Genomic DNA, 14,670 nt, shown 5'->3' on the forward strand with positions numbered 1-14,670 from the left:
ACACACATTTTGCACCGTTTGGGATTTTTATTACTTGTGTTGTGTATGGCAAATAAAAAGAATGAATGTAGTTGTTTGAGATTACTAGGTCACTGGAATGAAAAACCGACTTCGCTTGCCTTCTGGTCAGTCAACACTAGGAAATGATGAGATGTCAAGGCTGCATATTCACGCAGGACATTCGTGTCATGGAGGATACATCCTACATGAAACCTTCGTAGGCTCAAGCATGTACTGACCTCGAAGAAAGGCAGCGCTGCGATGTTCCTCTGCAGAACGTTACACCAATTCTCCTACTTCATGACATCACACATTTGAAATGTCATCTGGACAAACCTATGGGGCAAACATCACTTTCGTTTGACCCAAGCTGTAATCATCCATTTTCGAAGGTCACAAGATCTGTCCATTCTTGGTCCCAGTTGTCGCCATGGAACGAGACACCGCCGCCGTGAATGCTAGCATGCAGAAGGCCGCTAAGAAACTACAAGATGCCATCATGGGCGTACGCAAGGCTCGTCAGAATCAACCAATGCACAGTCAAGTCAACGTCGAGGAGACCCTGCCGCGAGCAGCGGCATCATCAAGGCATGGCACTTTAACAAGCAAAGCTCTGCCGTCGTCGTCATCGTGGCTACATGACGAGTACTTGGAGTCCAGTGACAGCGAGATGGAAGAACATGACGACGTGTCGATTGGGTCGACCATGAGCGACGAAGACCTTGCCGGGGAGGACAACCAACTGTCCGCTTGCACGAGTCCGACCAAATCCACTGAACAACGCCCTCACAACGAGTTGCGCCATTCTAGTGCGAGTGGTAGCCTTCCCTCCATCAACGACAGGTACCATCCCCGTTTCTTGACGACAACTTATCTCTGCGATGACCATAGGTTTGCCGACCCCCTCCCCTCCGATCCTCGGGCCGCGGCAGTGGACTCTATGATCGACCAGATGAAGTTGAAAATGGACGAACTCTCGGAACTCAAGGCCACCATCATGCACACATTTGTCCATGCATGTGGTCGCATCGATGCGTTCGTGCGCTCGACGATAGGCCAGCCGCCGCGGCTACACCATGTCGAGGTTATGCCAGACATCCAGCACATGGACCAAGTCGTGTCACGATGGGAGCGGTCGTTGGCAGATTGGAATATGCGCGTGCGGGAAGACCTGGCTCACGAATGTCGCCGTGAAGTGCTCGGAATGCAACGTACGTCGTCATACATTAGATAGGATATGCTGAGATGCACGCAGAAGCATGGCGGTTGCAAGAAGACGTGGACCAAGACAATCGAATGCAAAGTACTCGATATAAACCAACAATACATCCACAGTCATTCAAGAATGAATCATGTCATGTGGGTAGTGGCCATGGAGGATGGCGCGGCAGTCACGTGGCGGCGATGGCATCGCAGTACGACCCTACCCTTCTCCATCTACTACCGAACTCGTGGTTGTTGACATGTGTACTACATAGGCCATGAATCTTTAGCTCCCACGATGAGGATTGAGATGCCTGCCAAGATGACACTCCAACAAGAAGAAGCCAATGAGGCCATGCACATGCACGTGGAAGACTGGCAGAGTCGATGCATGGTTCTGCACACTCAGCTACGACATGCTCGGGTAGGGTATCTGTCAAACCTGACACAGTGTCACATATTGATAAGTAGACCGAGACTGAAGCGCACAAACATGGACATGCGATGCTGCGGCTGCAATTGACGTCAATAGACGCTCGATTGCAGGAAGCTATCCACCAAGTGCACATGCAAGAGGAGATCGCCGCGCATGTCCAGTCGACCCAGGAGCACAACATGCGCGAAGTCGAAGCGCTCAACTACAAACTGCTCAATACACTGGTGGACCAAGACCGGCAGCTGCAGCTCAAGGAAGCCGCCATGCTCGAGCGCATCCAAGCCATCGACGCTGACCGCGCGCAGCTCAGATGCGAACACTTGGCGTTTGAACAGCAAAAGAAGGCCATCCTCAGCGACCTCAAGAACGTCTGCGACTACTTTTCCACCTACGAGTCGAGCCATCCGTCGTCGTCCGCCAAGGTGATATAGCTACACAGTGGTATATTCTAAACCTTGATTGGCCTGTGTATGTGCTAGGACGACTTGCGACTCGAGATGCTGCGCACGGTGGCCAAGTATTGAACCCGTCGACACGCCACCACTTTGCACGTGGGGATGGATGGTCAAGGGAGTTGATTGTTGGATGGCCATATGTCTAGTTCATGCGGCCGATGCAGTTGGGAGCGCCGCAGTCACATCGCAGCGCTTCGTCTTCGATTGGAAACTTGTAATCGTACGTGACTTCGTCGCCAGGTTGGAGCGACACCTTGGCAAAAATGATAATTTTCTTTTCGTTGCCGTCGATGCTGATGATCCGGGCATTTGCTTTTGGCTACAAAATCACATGGGCACAATTAGGCATCAAATATACATATATATATATATATATTTGCAAACCACACATCACATCTATATATATATATATACTAGTATTCACTAACAATGATAAAATATATATACGTTCAAGAAACATTTATCATCTATATATATATATATGTATATCCACTACCCATGCCTCAAACATATATATATAGTATGCAATCGAATAATCCCATCAAAACATCAAGACACAACAACGTACGTCACACGAGTGGTTGATGAATCGAGCGAGGTTTCCCGTCTGGGTGGCGTCGACAATAATATCTTTGTCCAGTCGAAACATGTAGCAACTGCCAATCCCCATTTCCTCGTACCTACATCCCCACAATATATTATTTTTGAGACTATATATATATAACATACCGCTTTTCGCGCATGTCGGCCACCTTTTGTCGAATCGCTTGGCCTTGGTACTCAACAATCATCTTGCCTTCGGCGATCGCTTCCTTGACAAACAAGCCGTAGCCGTGGATTTTGGACTTGCGCACTTCGAGACGTTCGCTAAACGGCCGCCGCCGCAAGTCGCGGTACTGCATCGGAATCGGCAGGTTTTCCATGCCGCCGTTAGCTGGCTGTTTGGTTTGGTTGGTGTCGTCGTTGCTGGCTTGCTTGGACACGTTCACCTTGCGTCTCTTGGCCACGCCATCCGGCTTGGTCTTGAGTTTGTGCCATGCAAATCCGTCCGTCCGTGCGCATCCGGATGAGTGCTGCGCGTGGGCATTGGCGACTCGGTGGCGCTTCAGGTCGTGCTTGGCGTCTTCAAACATGGCTGGGGTCGGCAACGTGTGGCAAAACGCGTACGGATATGGGTTTTGAGCGTCTTGTAAGGCCGTGGTGGCGGCGTACGGCAACGTTTCCAGCGCCGCGCCAATCACGGGCACGGTGAGCCCAAAGAAGTGGTCGCCCAGGAGCCCGTACGAGTACCATGACGTGCGATTCGTAAACGGATTGGTCGACCCGGCAAACGCTCGATGGGACTCGTATAGACCCACCAGTCGACTTCGCAATTGGTGGAGCGCATCTACATCCAAGTAAAACGATCGTCATTCTACAAAAGTGAATCGACACAATGTAGTCAAAAGTCGCTCGACCGAAGCCCCAATGGGGGAATAATACCCTAGGTGATACTAGTGTCCTTGTAATATGATCCACGTACGACACTTGGCAGTAAATACAATCCAAGGAATTTGGTATCGTAGAATGGCCTAGCCAATCGAATCGCACAAGTACGAAATATTTCAACCAATCACCGATCATCATTTCGTTGTGACCGAGCCAAACGGTCTAGCGTTATTTTCATGCATATTGAAGAAGCAAGCTTGCACTCTGTCACAGATCGAGTCTCAACACCACCACCTTGCCAAAGTCAAACACATTTCAGCGAAGAACCATCCATCCCATACAAAATGCAATAGTAGAAATCAATATAGAGAGTGAAAGTAGATTTGGACAATGTCACACACATGGTCAACCACGGCAACCCAATATATATATTGTCAAGTCGATTCGAAATTGGAATGAATTCTCAATCGAATATGAGCAGAATCACCAAATCGACAGACCATCGAAATTCGACCAATCAAAACCCACAACACGAATCAAGTGGCCAATCAAATTCACTCTTCGGCCAATACAACACCGAATTAGTGTGTGATTGAAATTAGTGTGATATTGGACGATCTTGACAAATGTCAGGACAAAGAATCGATCGATAGACTTGGCAAAGAATTAGCACAAAAGTCAGCCAAATTTTGGGCAAAAGGACAATAAATATAAACAATAATCATGATATGTACCGTTGGGAGTGGCTCCATAGATGGGGTTGTCCATGTCGTCGCACGGTGTGATCTTGAAGAGGGGGCGACTGGTGGTAGTCGCCTTGTTGTGGGAGTTGTCGTTGACAATTTCGCATTCGTACAGAGCTCGCTGCTCGACGTTTGTGGCGCTCCAAAAGAGGCGAGTGCTTCGATACCCCAGAGGGTACAGCGTCGACCGCGTGTGGAAGCTGTCGTTACCGACTTGAATCGTCCCCAGGTTTTGCACGCAGAGGGCGCCCACTCGGTAGCACGTGCCTTTGGCCATTTGGGTCTTGGTCGCCTTCTTGTCGGTAAGGGGGTCGCTCATAACAAACCGCAGCGGCTCCAACCGGGCGTCGATGGCGTCGGTACAAATCGAATCCACCAGCTCCGACACACACAAGTGCACTGTTTCGTCGACTTCGTTGTCATCATCGATGGCTCTTGGGTCGTTGATCCCCGCGCGCACGACCTCCACAGCATCGTTGTCGCCGCCGTCTTCGTCGTTGGGTCGTGCTAGTTTGCCGTCAATGTTGGCTGCTGCTGTTGCCGCCAGCTTGGCCTTGGCGTCGTCTAGCTTTTTTCGCCGCCGGTCCTGTTGCTTCTTGATATGCGCCATCCAATGGTCGTGTTGATGGCAAAATGTTTGCTTGTCCAATGTAAAATTCACGTGGGATTGTGCGCACGTAAAGTGAAAGTTGAGCTGGCAGCGCAGGCCGTGGCACCCAAGCGTCGCCCCCGACAAGTGGCACACCGAACACCGCGTCGTGCGGCCGCGGAACCGCGCCTTCTGACACATGATGAGCGTCCCGTACGCGTCTTCGTACACTTCGTGGGACCAAAACGCGCAGTTTATGTGTACCCACTGGTCGTAGTCTGCGAAAACCAGGCGCCCGCACACGGTGCTGTCGCCAAAGACGCGGCACAACCCGCACATGCGATGGTCTTGAAACGATCCAAAGTGGAGTGTGTGATCCGCCCACCCTTGCCACCCATGCAAGGGCTTGGCAACGGTCATCCGAACGACGGGGGGGTGGTGTTCTGGCAACAACACGGTACCCACTGGCTCGACTTGCACAAGATCTTGACTCGACGACGTTTCAGGGGGGGCACTGCTGCTGCTGCTTGATGTAGTTGGTTCCAACGACAACGCAAGCGGGGTTGGAGTACTAGTAGTACTAGTAGTACTAGTACTATTAGTTGGAGTGGGGGCAACGTCCCGAGCTTTGGACCGCTTGGTGTACTCTGCCGTGAGGAACTTGACTTCGTCCGCCAGCGAAATCGCATGCTTGTCCACCAAGGCATTCCACAATGCGTCTGGGATTGGGTCCCCGCTCGCCCGCACCAATGTCGCGGTGAACATGCTCAGTTTCTTGGTCCCGTACAGCCACGTGCAGCACGCCAAGAAGGCCGCCGCAGACACGGCCTCGGTCACGACGTTGGCGATCGCGCCTTCGTCGCCGCTGTTGACGCCTTCCCATGTGAAAAAGTGGCCTTTTTTTCGGTTTTGCCGCCGAAGCGCCGCCTTGGGACCCCGCGCGTACCGTTTGAAGCGGAGGTATCGACTGGCGCGGTGGCGGATGCTTACGGGGATCAGCGACACGTTAAACAAATCGCCTTGGGTCGACGACGGGTACGAAAACGAAAGCCGCCGCCCTGCCAACGACTTGAGGCATTCTTCGCCTAAGCAAACCCAATACATGATTGTCGTGTCGAGAGAGATATGATATAGGGTTTGAAGTGCCAAATATGGCGCAAGAACGAGCACTAGAAGGAACCAATCAGGTTGTAGGGATAAAACACATCACCAATTAAAAACGTTCATTGGTGTAAATATATACATATATAATATACCCATGTTGTGGTGTCCAGAAGAAAATCGAGCCAATCAGAATGTAGAAAAGCATATCTAAGTCGTGTATGACTTTAATTAGTGTGATTTTGACAATACCCATGGTCAGTTATTTACATCAAAAAATTAGTACGACGAATCGGTCGATGATATGATGTGGCGAATCAGCACAAAAGTCCACATTTTGGGTAAACGGACACTAATTAGTGTGCTAAGCACTCCTAATGCATCATGTTCGGTACTTCGAAGTATGATGTATAATAGAGTGAGTGCCACATGTGGCTGGTGAAAGGGCAAGAATGTCATACCACGCATGATATTGCCAACTCGATTCGAAACTGGAGCCATCAGCAGAATCAAATATCTTGGGTGAATCGATGAAAGAACCGCCTGGGCCAATCAAATCACGTCATGTGGAATATATTCTGCCAATCCAAGCGTTTGATCCTTCCGCATTGGGCAAAACCACATATATATACTAATCTATGTATAGTATAACGCGTACAAGATTAAACAGGATCAAATAACGTCGAAAGGTATTTGTCGAAATGACTCTCAAGCAATGCACAATATATATATATAATATATACCTAATCGCATCGTGTACAAGTAGACGGGACACCGGGCCCGCCAATGCGCCCACTGCCTCGTGGTTTTCGCGTTCACTTGCTTGGCCTGCCACGTCTCGACCAGATCTTGCCGTTTGTTTTGAATCAGCGCAATGTTCATTTGAAGGTCCCACGCTTTCTTGAACACGTTCAGGTGCTGGCGTTGCTTTTGCCGACATACGGGGCAGTAGTACTCGCTCGTCGAGTCGTCCACGAGCACCGCGAGCGCGTCGTCCGTGATGTGGTCGCAAACAGGGTGCACCCATAGCTCACACCCGTCGCACTGGATCAACGGTTCGGTGGCCATCCACTTTTTACTGCACACAGGGCAGCAGTCGGTCGATCTCTTGGCCGAGGGTTTCTTCTTGGCCAAGTCGTCGATCTTGACCCCGAGGCATGTCAGACACGACGACGGCGTCGAGCTCCACGTCGTCTTGTCTTGGGGGACGCTGCACGAGTCGCATTGGATGCAGCTGCCGCAGACAAACCCGCCGGACGGGACGTCGCGGAGCTTGGGCTTGAGGCAAAATGTATGGAACCCTCGCTCACAGACCTACACAATATCGTGTGTGCCTATTGAGTCGTCCCCATGCAAAACCACACAGCATTCATTCACTTCAAGAGTACAGTGTAGTTTCGTACATCGCACACAAGCAGCTTGGCCTCGTCTTCTTGATGGCACCGGCCGCAGAACTCGCAAATCTTGCAGTTCGGACACCGCCAATACTCGAGGATCTTGTCGCTTCGTTTCGCCTCGAGGTCCAGCGCCGGCTGCAGACAAAACGTATGAAACCCTTCGCCGCAATCGACGCAAAACACCATCGCGAGCGTCTGCCCCGAGCTGCAGCACACTGCGCACACGTCGACCCACGCCATCTCGTGCGCTTGTATTTTGGACTGCGTTGCGACCACACTCGACACGCACGAGTACGGTTTGGGTACCACGGCGAGCTCCGTGGGCACGACAAACGTACTCATCTCGTTGACAAGGCTGGCCTGCACGACCTTGTCCGCCACTACCACCACTGCCGACGACGTCGACGACGGCGGCGCCATCCCTGGCTCGACCTTGATCGTGTCGGCGGGGATAGCGGCGGCGTCGGTGGCGTGGGTCTGGCTGGACTCGACAGTACATTCGTCCGAGATGACGACAACGACGTCCTTCTTTGGCTCTTCCTTGTTGGCCAGCACGCTGTTGTTGGGCAGTTGGCGCTTGGCCGCTGCAATCATGTTGTCGGCAAACTTGCCGGGGACGAACCCCACACTCGGCATCGTTTGCCGGACGAGGCGCGTCCCGGCGTTGAAGAACCGCCACGCTTCGCGCCAAATGGTGAAATTGCGCTCCTTCGAGTTGAACGTGACTGCGTTCAGACACATGAGCTCGAAATCGTCGCGAAAGTCGGCGCACAGCGCGTGGACGTAGTGCTGGTCCTTCAAGTTGTTTTCCATCGTTTGCAAATCCATGGGGTGCTTGATCACGTCAAAGTACGTGGGCGCGATCGCGACCGTCACGGGCTCGCGAAACAAGCCGAGCTTGTCTTCTGCGACCAATGCTTTGAGCAAGCGAAAGCACCGGATGCGGCGACACGTGTAGCACTCGTACTTGGCCAAGATGCGCGGGTCGTACGTCGATGCAAACGCCAACGTCCGCGCAATTTTGTCGTCCGCCGCGCGCCGCCGCTGCTTTTCCGTCAGCACCTCGTCCGTGTCTGGGGTCGGTGCTGTAGAGTCTGGCGGTTCCGACGGGTGGCTTTTGGTCGCCGAGTCGTCCACTTGGTGAAACGCCAGCGGGGGAGGATAGTCCTCGGTATGGTACATTGGGTCCGGGTCTGGCTCGCACTCGCTGTGCACCCACAGGTCGCACGTCGTGCACTGCATGACGTCGGCGCAAAAGGGCATGGCGCCTCCTCCATACACGCGGTGGCACACGGGACAAAACGACTGCGTCTTGTACAGGTCATGACAGGTCGTACAGAGGGTCACGGGGGTCAGCGGCAGCTTCCAGCGATGCCACGTGTCGGTCGTGGTCGGGGACGCGCAGCCGTCGCACACGAGGCACGACGGGCACACAAACGGGGGGTTGATATCGTCGACGAGGATGGCGCCGTCGACGGGGTCCACGAGCGGAAACTCGTTCTGGGGGCAGTCCACACACGACCGATGAAACAGCTGGGCGCACGACGCGCACGGAAGCAGTAGCGCTTCGCCCATTAATGGAAACAAGCACTTGACACACCGCGTCACGTCCGGCTCGACGCTGGTCGCGGTCTTGGCCAGAAGTTGGTGCGTGTCGTCTTCGCGGAGGACAGCATGTGGGTCGGCATACCACTGCATGGACAGCTCGGCATACGTGCAGTCGACGAGCAGCGAGATGTGCACGTCGTCGTTGACGGCAAACCACCGCGACGACGACCCTTCGTCCGTACACGAGACAAAGTACTCGTGTGTGACAGGGTTGAACTGGGTGATGGTGCCGTGGGTGAGGCCGTCGGTTTGTTGCGAAAAGTTCATAACTTCCACGTGCTTGCCAATCCACGTCTTGCCATGCAAGCGCTTTTGAATGTCCCGCCGCAGCGTTTCTTTGGCATCGACCACGGTTTCCCGCGCGAGATGCATCTCCTCCTTGGCATCGTCCACCGCGTCTGCCCACGACGCGTTCGACGGGTCACAAGCGTCGGCTTCAAACACGTCAAAGCACCGCACGCTTGACATGGACACCCACGCACACACGTTGTCCCCGCCGTACAAGTACACGAGCGTCTTGTCGGTTGGCTGCATGTGCCGCGCGGCCACGTCGTTGGTGCTCATGAGCTGCGCGGGCCACCACGCGTTCGGCTGGTCTAATTTCACAAACACGTTCACGTGCTGGCTGTAGCAATACGGCATCTCGTGCAGTGGCAGCCACTGATCCGTGTCGTCTAGGAACTGCACGCGGTGGAGCAACGTGTGCGGGTCGAAGAAGCCCACGCGGCCGCTCAACCACTGCCCGCTCGACGCCGCCATGTACACGAGCACCGTGCGCCCGACCATTTCGTGCATGGTCCACAAGTCCACGGCGGCAGTATCGGCGACGGTCGACGTGTCCGACGCCACCGCCACCGGCTCGGGAACGACCACGCGAAGAGGCAATCGAGTCCGTTTCGGCGCTTTGTGCTGGCCGGTGGCCACGCGACGGCATTCTTTGCACGACGACTCGATGCCCGGTACCTTGTCGCATCGCACGCACGTGGGTTCGCCCCTCGTACGTCGCGAAGATGTCTTGCTAGTTGAAGAGCTCTTTCGGTCGACTTTGGATCGTTTTTTATCGACTGGGGGGGGGGCAGCCTCGACTCGACCTCGTTTCGACGCCGAGCGCAATGGAGTTGTCCGAGAGGGGGTGCTGGCGGTCGACATGGCCGCCGCGGCCCGTCGTGTGATGGAGGATGTTGTGGGTGGTGCAGACACGTCGTCGTCGGCGACTGCAGCAGAGGCGTCGCAATGCTGGCAAAACCAATCGCCTTTGGGCAACGACGACATTTTGAGATGCGTCATCGAGAACTCCCCTTCGCAGTTGTCGCACAGCACGACGGAGCTCTCTGGCAACGGATTCGCGAGGGGCTGGATGATATGCAGCGCGGGGTTGTTCGACGCGGCCTTGGCCCGCCGCTGCCCACCGCTAAAACATCCAGGACACGACCACTTCTTGCGCAAATGTGGCTTCATGCACAACGAATGGGCCGACGTCTCGTGGCACACAGTGCATGACAAGACGTGGATCTCGGGAATGCTAATAAGGCCGCATCGAGTACACACGCCGTTCGATTGTATGCGAAACGTCTCATCCGTGTCGACGATTTCTCGACATTCGTCGTCCTAAGTGATGCATGTGAGTGCGACAGTTTCCAACAATCGATGATCATGCTCACATTGCTTCGATCTGGTTGCTGGTGTGTTATGGATGTGGGGGGTGGCTCGCGGTTCGCCTACATGCGGTCAGTATGCACAGATACAGTCATAAGTACCTCGTTATTGATGTCGTTGGACGCAATTTCTTCGAGTGGAAGCGACATCGACGAGCCTTCCATTTCAGTCCACCATTCTTCGTCTGCATCGTCGGCCTCTTCGTTGAGTTTGTTCACAGCTTCGGTCACAAGTAGCCCTTTCTCTTGATTCAGGCCTTGGCATCCCGAGCATTCCCACGGTTCCGATCGGCGGCGTTTGTTTCGAACGCACGTTCCATGGAACATACCGCCGCATGACGTGCATAGCCATTCTGCAGGGTCTCCCTCCATCACAACATGGCGGCATTCTTCGCAGGAGCGCAGCATCTCCGCTCGATCGCCCGCTTGAAGGAAATCCCGCAAGGTTTTGAATCGATTTGAGCGAAATAAAAACAAACGGGTGTTCCGTTCGTTGAAGGACAACACAAAATGCGTAATATTTTAAAAGCCCATAATTTAAAACATATTTCTAAAACTCAGCTGAAAATGGATGGCGTTGATTGGCCCAATTGGAAAACCGCACAACCAGAGATCCAAAAAGCGCGCGGGTTTTTTCATTTCACTTTGTATTTTCTCGACATTCCTCCGGACAAGAAGCAAACGCGCCGCCACGACGATCACATGGAAGGTCCATGTCTCGTTTGAAGTTGGCGCAGTGGCACCCTCGTACGGCATGGAGTTCATTCAGCATGTGGAACGCTGAGGCGGGGATCAGGTATGGTTGACGTTGCTCGCGCTGTGTTTTTACGTTCGAGGTATGTGACTCCTACCGAAGTTCCTCTTGAGGCATCGCGAGCATGCGCCTCCCATGGGGAATGTCTTCAATATTTGGTGTCATGGATGCCAAGGGGCGAGACACCACCACAGTTTTCCGCACCATGTTGTCGACTACATCCAGCGATACCATGGCCTTTTCACCGTTGCGAAACACGATCCAGTCGCTGCTTTGTGGAAATTCTTCGAATCTTGGGAGGACGTGAAGGTACAGCAGGCGTAATAGCTCTGCGCTCAGTGGATGAAAGAATGTGGCGTCGTACAAAGGCCGACTTTCCGAGGGCCGTGCGGGGGCGGGCACAAACGAGGCGAGTTTGGCTGCCTCGACAACACCCGCACGCGCGGCAGCGATGTCTCCAGGTTGAAGCAGCACATCGACCTTGTTCTTCCTCGATCGAAACGACACGGCTCTGGTGGTTCGATAGTGAGGGGTGCACACCGCGCACCATCGTTGCGCGTACATGTTTCGGACCTCGTCAGCCAAATCCACTTGGAACAATTCGCTATGCAGGTCCAGCACTTTAGCGTAAATGTAGTCCACCGTAACTTCCCCACGCTTAAATTTCTCCACCTCGTGCCACGCCAATAGCAGCTCCGGGGCCAGTTCCATGCGACAGAATGTCAAAACAGCCGCGTAACCTTCCGACGTCGACAAATACCGGTAAAACACCTTGTAGTCGAGCTCATCGACCTTTCTTTGGAGGCGTCGGCGGCGGACGCGCATCTCCCGGTGGGTTTCCACGGTCAAGTACGATTGCCGCAGTGGCATCGTGATGAGCATGAAGCACAAGGCTTGGGTCCCATGCATGACAATCATGGTGCTGGCGTAAAACTCGTCCAGAAACTCAGCGACACCCAGCAGCGGCAACAGCGACGTCAAGCCATAACCGGTCAGGCATATTGCACTGTACTTGGAAATGGACAAGTACGTGGCACGGAGGCCAAAGTTGTCCACGACCAGGCTGATCTTCCGAGTTAGTCCCCACGAAATAATCGTCATGGCTGTCACTTCCAGCGACGAGATAATGTTCAGGGTCTGGGTGACAGGATGCACCCCGTTGATGAGGTCGTTCGATGTGAACGTATCCGGCAAGAACAAGAGGAGGTGCAGGATTGGGGCGACCACGACGGTGCTGGCTGTGAGCCACACCAGGATTTGTGCGCGGGGGTAAAGCAGCCACCGGATGGACTGCACATGATGGATGATGGACTCGAGCTTCCGTGGCCGTCCGTGGGTCCAATAGCATTTCCGTGATGGCGAACTTGACCACAATGATGCATTGACTCAGGATGAACGACACGCCGCCAACAAGAACCAGCGCTTTGGAAATGAAGATGCGCGAGTAGATGTCAATCGTCACGTCGTCGTCAAAGCACACGATGGGGGGTAGCGCAAGAGTGTACAGTGCGAGCACGACCCCAGTCACAGCCGCCATTCCCGGCTGTCGGTACTTGATCGCTGTGTGGTTGCTTCGATAGACAAACAGGACAAGTGCACATGGAAAGTAGAGATGGAAGACCCATTGCACGAACACACACACAGTCGTCGGACGAAGAAAGTGCATGCCACGCAGTCGGTTGCGTTGTGGACAGAAATAGCCTGCTGCCACGGTACGGCAGTTTCACGTTACAAGGTAGTAGTGACTGACCTCAAAGGACTTGTATACCATTAGTATCGTTACAGTGAATCGCAGTCACCGATCCATCGTTAGCCATGCATAGTAAGTACTGGAGTAGTCCAATCGTTTTTGATTACAAATGTGTCGTTTTCATGGCATGCAAGCTGTAGTGTCAGACGACATGGAGCTGGACGGTTTGAGAGGTAACGACAAGTTGCGGGAAGCCGACTTGGTCGAAGGTGTGGACGACGAGCGCTGCAATAATATCGGAGTACTAGACACATGATGATTGTTGTCGGCGCGGGACGCACACCCGCGACATATCACGACCAAGTCCCCGCCAGGGGCCGCACATTTGGAGCAGTAGGACATTTTGCACTGCTTGCACTGAAGGCGGCGCCGCAGGAGCGTAAACGTCTTGGTGCATGCATGGCAGCACGGACCGTTGTCGAAGTGGTCGTACAAGAGTCCCTCCAAGCGGTGAAGGGCCACGACGAGTTTGTCCATCCACGATCGATGCGGGGCGGAGGCTTTGGGTTGGTTGACAGTCATTGTCACCCGAACTCGGCCATTATCGATGGCTTCCACCAAGAAGCCCCAGCTGGAAATCCGTTGTCGGGTCAAGCCCAAGGAATCGAGGGGAGGAACGCCGTCTAAATCCACGCTCTCCCATACGTGGCACGCTGTGAGGAGTGCTGGATTGGCTGGCGTGGTCTGTGTCTCCTGGCGCAGTTGGTCGTGATCACGTACATACACGTCGGCGTATTGAAGGAATACGTAGTCTCGATCATTGAACGACGTGTGCGGAGCTTGCAGCGCCATCCATGTCACGCGCATGCGCTCGTGGGGCCCTCCACTGGCCAGCGACCGGAGCACGTACCCATCGAGGAAGACCTCTCCAAAGAGCGATCGCATCGCATGCATGTCCTCGTTGTGTCCCAGCAGAAAACGATGGACGTCCAGCACTTTGCCATACATTTCGACGCTGCCCTGCATCCACAGCGTATCGTCCACTTGAATATGCGACGTCATGACGTTCTTCGTCATCGTGATGGAGTTGATCTTGTGCACCCCTCGACGCAACTGTTCGTCAACACGAACCCGACCAACGTGGGCCAACTGCGACTCAATGTACGGCGTCACAGCGGGCGCAAACGCCTCTAGCACTTGGCCATATCGCCCGTGGTGGTGTCTGCTGCTGTACATTGACCAAATGGGTGTGTCCGACGCGCAATCTGCCAAAATGATACTACAACACACCTGGCTTCACCAACAACGACCAAGGTGTATGTTGTATGCATGTATAATACTAGTACTACTAAAATAGAAAGTACTACATACTTTCCACAAATGTGTGTCGTACGACGAAGTATATATTGTCCAAATAGCGTGTGTTTTGATGTATATATTGGACTATTAATACGAGTACTGATTGCGACTAATACCAGTAGAAATATACTATAGTGGTACTATGAACAAGATATCGAATTATCACCCTAGTTTGTATAGGACTAATATGACTGTGGCCATCAGGTCACAATTGTGGTGGTCGTCGGCCCGAGAATACGTATGTCAGTCACC

The 14,670-nt window shown here is 53.5% G+C and overlaps 4 protein-coding genes across 5 annotated transcripts; 1 reads left to right on the forward strand and 3 right to left on the reverse strand.

The window, feature by feature from the left end:
- Positions 1-365: 365 nt before the first annotated feature.
- On the forward strand, positions 366-2,546 carry H257_10395 (hypothetical protein). Its single transcript, XM_009836928.1, has 7 exons — positions 366-843; positions 892-1,211; positions 1,256-1,303; positions 1,368-1,415; positions 1,479-1,627; positions 1,675-2,061; positions 2,119-2,546. The coding sequence occupies exons 1-7, from the start codon at positions 431-433 to the stop codon at positions 2,161-2,163; spliced, it is 1,410 nt and encodes a 469-aa protein (XP_009835230.1). The 5' UTR covers positions 366-430; the 3' UTR covers positions 2,164-2,546.
- On the reverse strand, positions 2,069-11,074 carry H257_10396. 2 transcript variants are annotated; one of them, XM_009836930.1, is made up of 8 exons: positions 10,718-11,074; positions 10,622-10,678; positions 7,359-10,568; positions 6,699-7,269; positions 4,257-5,939; positions 2,824-3,481; positions 2,663-2,774; positions 2,069-2,413 (listed from the first exon to the last, which is right to left on the reverse strand). In XM_009836930.1, exons 1-8 carry the CDS (start codon positions 11,021-11,023, stop codon positions 2,237-2,239), a joined length of 6,774 nt encoding a protein of 2,257 aa, XP_009835232.1. In that variant the 5' UTR covers positions 11,024-11,074; the 3' UTR covers positions 2,069-2,236. The 2 variants fall into 2 exon arrangements, with proteins under 2 accessions (XP_009835232.1, XP_009835231.1); XM_009836929.1 differs by lacking the exon at positions 2,663-2,774 and having other exon boundaries at positions 10,718-11,023.
- Positions 11,075-11,147: 73 nt separating this feature from the next.
- On the reverse strand, positions 11,148-13,042 carry H257_10397 (hypothetical protein). The gene has a single exon (XM_009836931.1). It carries the CDS (start codon positions 12,468-12,470, stop codon positions 11,463-11,465), a length of 1,008 nt encoding a protein of 335 aa, XP_009835233.1. The 5' UTR covers positions 12,471-13,042; the 3' UTR covers positions 11,148-11,462.
- Positions 13,043-13,117: 75 nt separating this feature from the next.
- Positions 13,118-14,379, reverse strand: H257_10398 (hypothetical protein). The gene has a single exon (XM_009836932.1). The coding sequence runs from the start codon at positions 14,293-14,295 to the stop codon at positions 13,240-13,242; it is 1,056 nt and encodes a 351-aa protein (XP_009835234.1). The 5' UTR covers positions 14,296-14,379; the 3' UTR covers positions 13,118-13,239.
- Between the last annotated feature and the right edge of the window lie 291 nt (positions 14,380-14,670).

This window comes from Aphanomyces astaci (genome assembly GCF_000520075.1).
Source record: "Aphanomyces astaci strain APO3 unplaced genomic scaffold supercont1.28, whole genome shotgun sequence".
In the NCBI taxonomy this organism is placed as follows: domain Eukaryota; phylum Oomycota; class Saprolegniomycetes; order Saprolegniales; family Verrucalvaceae; genus Aphanomyces; species Aphanomyces astaci.

Excerpts from the sequence above, each read along its gene's own strand:
- H257_10395 (XM_009836928.1), top strand. The coding sequence starts at position 431 with ATGGAACGAGACACCGCCGCCGTGAATGCTAGCATGCAGAAGGCCGCT. Across the intron at positions 844-891 it reads CTTCCCTCCATCAACGACAG|GTTTGCCGACCCCCTCCCCT; the intron begins GTACCATCCCCG and ends CGATGACCATAG. Across the intron at positions 1,304-1,367 it reads CCAAGACAATCGAATGCAAA|TGGCCATGGAGGATGGCGCG; the intron begins GTACTCGATATA and ends TCATGTGGGTAG.
- H257_10396 (XM_009836930.1), bottom strand. The coding sequence starts at position 11,023 with ATGCTGCGCTCCTGCGAAGAATGCCGCCATGTTGTGATGGAGGGAGAC. Across the intron at positions 10,679-10,717 it reads CCAACGACATCAATAACGAG|GCGAACCGCGAGCCACCCCC; the intron begins GTACTTATGACT and ends GACCGCATGTAG. Across the intron at positions 7,270-7,358 it reads CCAAGCTGCTTGTGTGCGAT|GTCTGTGAGCGAGGGTTCCA; the intron begins GTACGAAACTAC and ends GATATTGTGTAG.
- H257_10397 (XM_009836931.1), bottom strand. The coding sequence starts at position 12,470 with ATGACGATTATTTCGTGGGGACTAACTCGGAAGATCAGCCTGGTCGTG.
- H257_10398 (XM_009836932.1), bottom strand. The coding sequence starts at position 14,295 with ATGTACAGCAGCAGACACCACCACGGGCGATATGGCCAAGTGCTAGAG.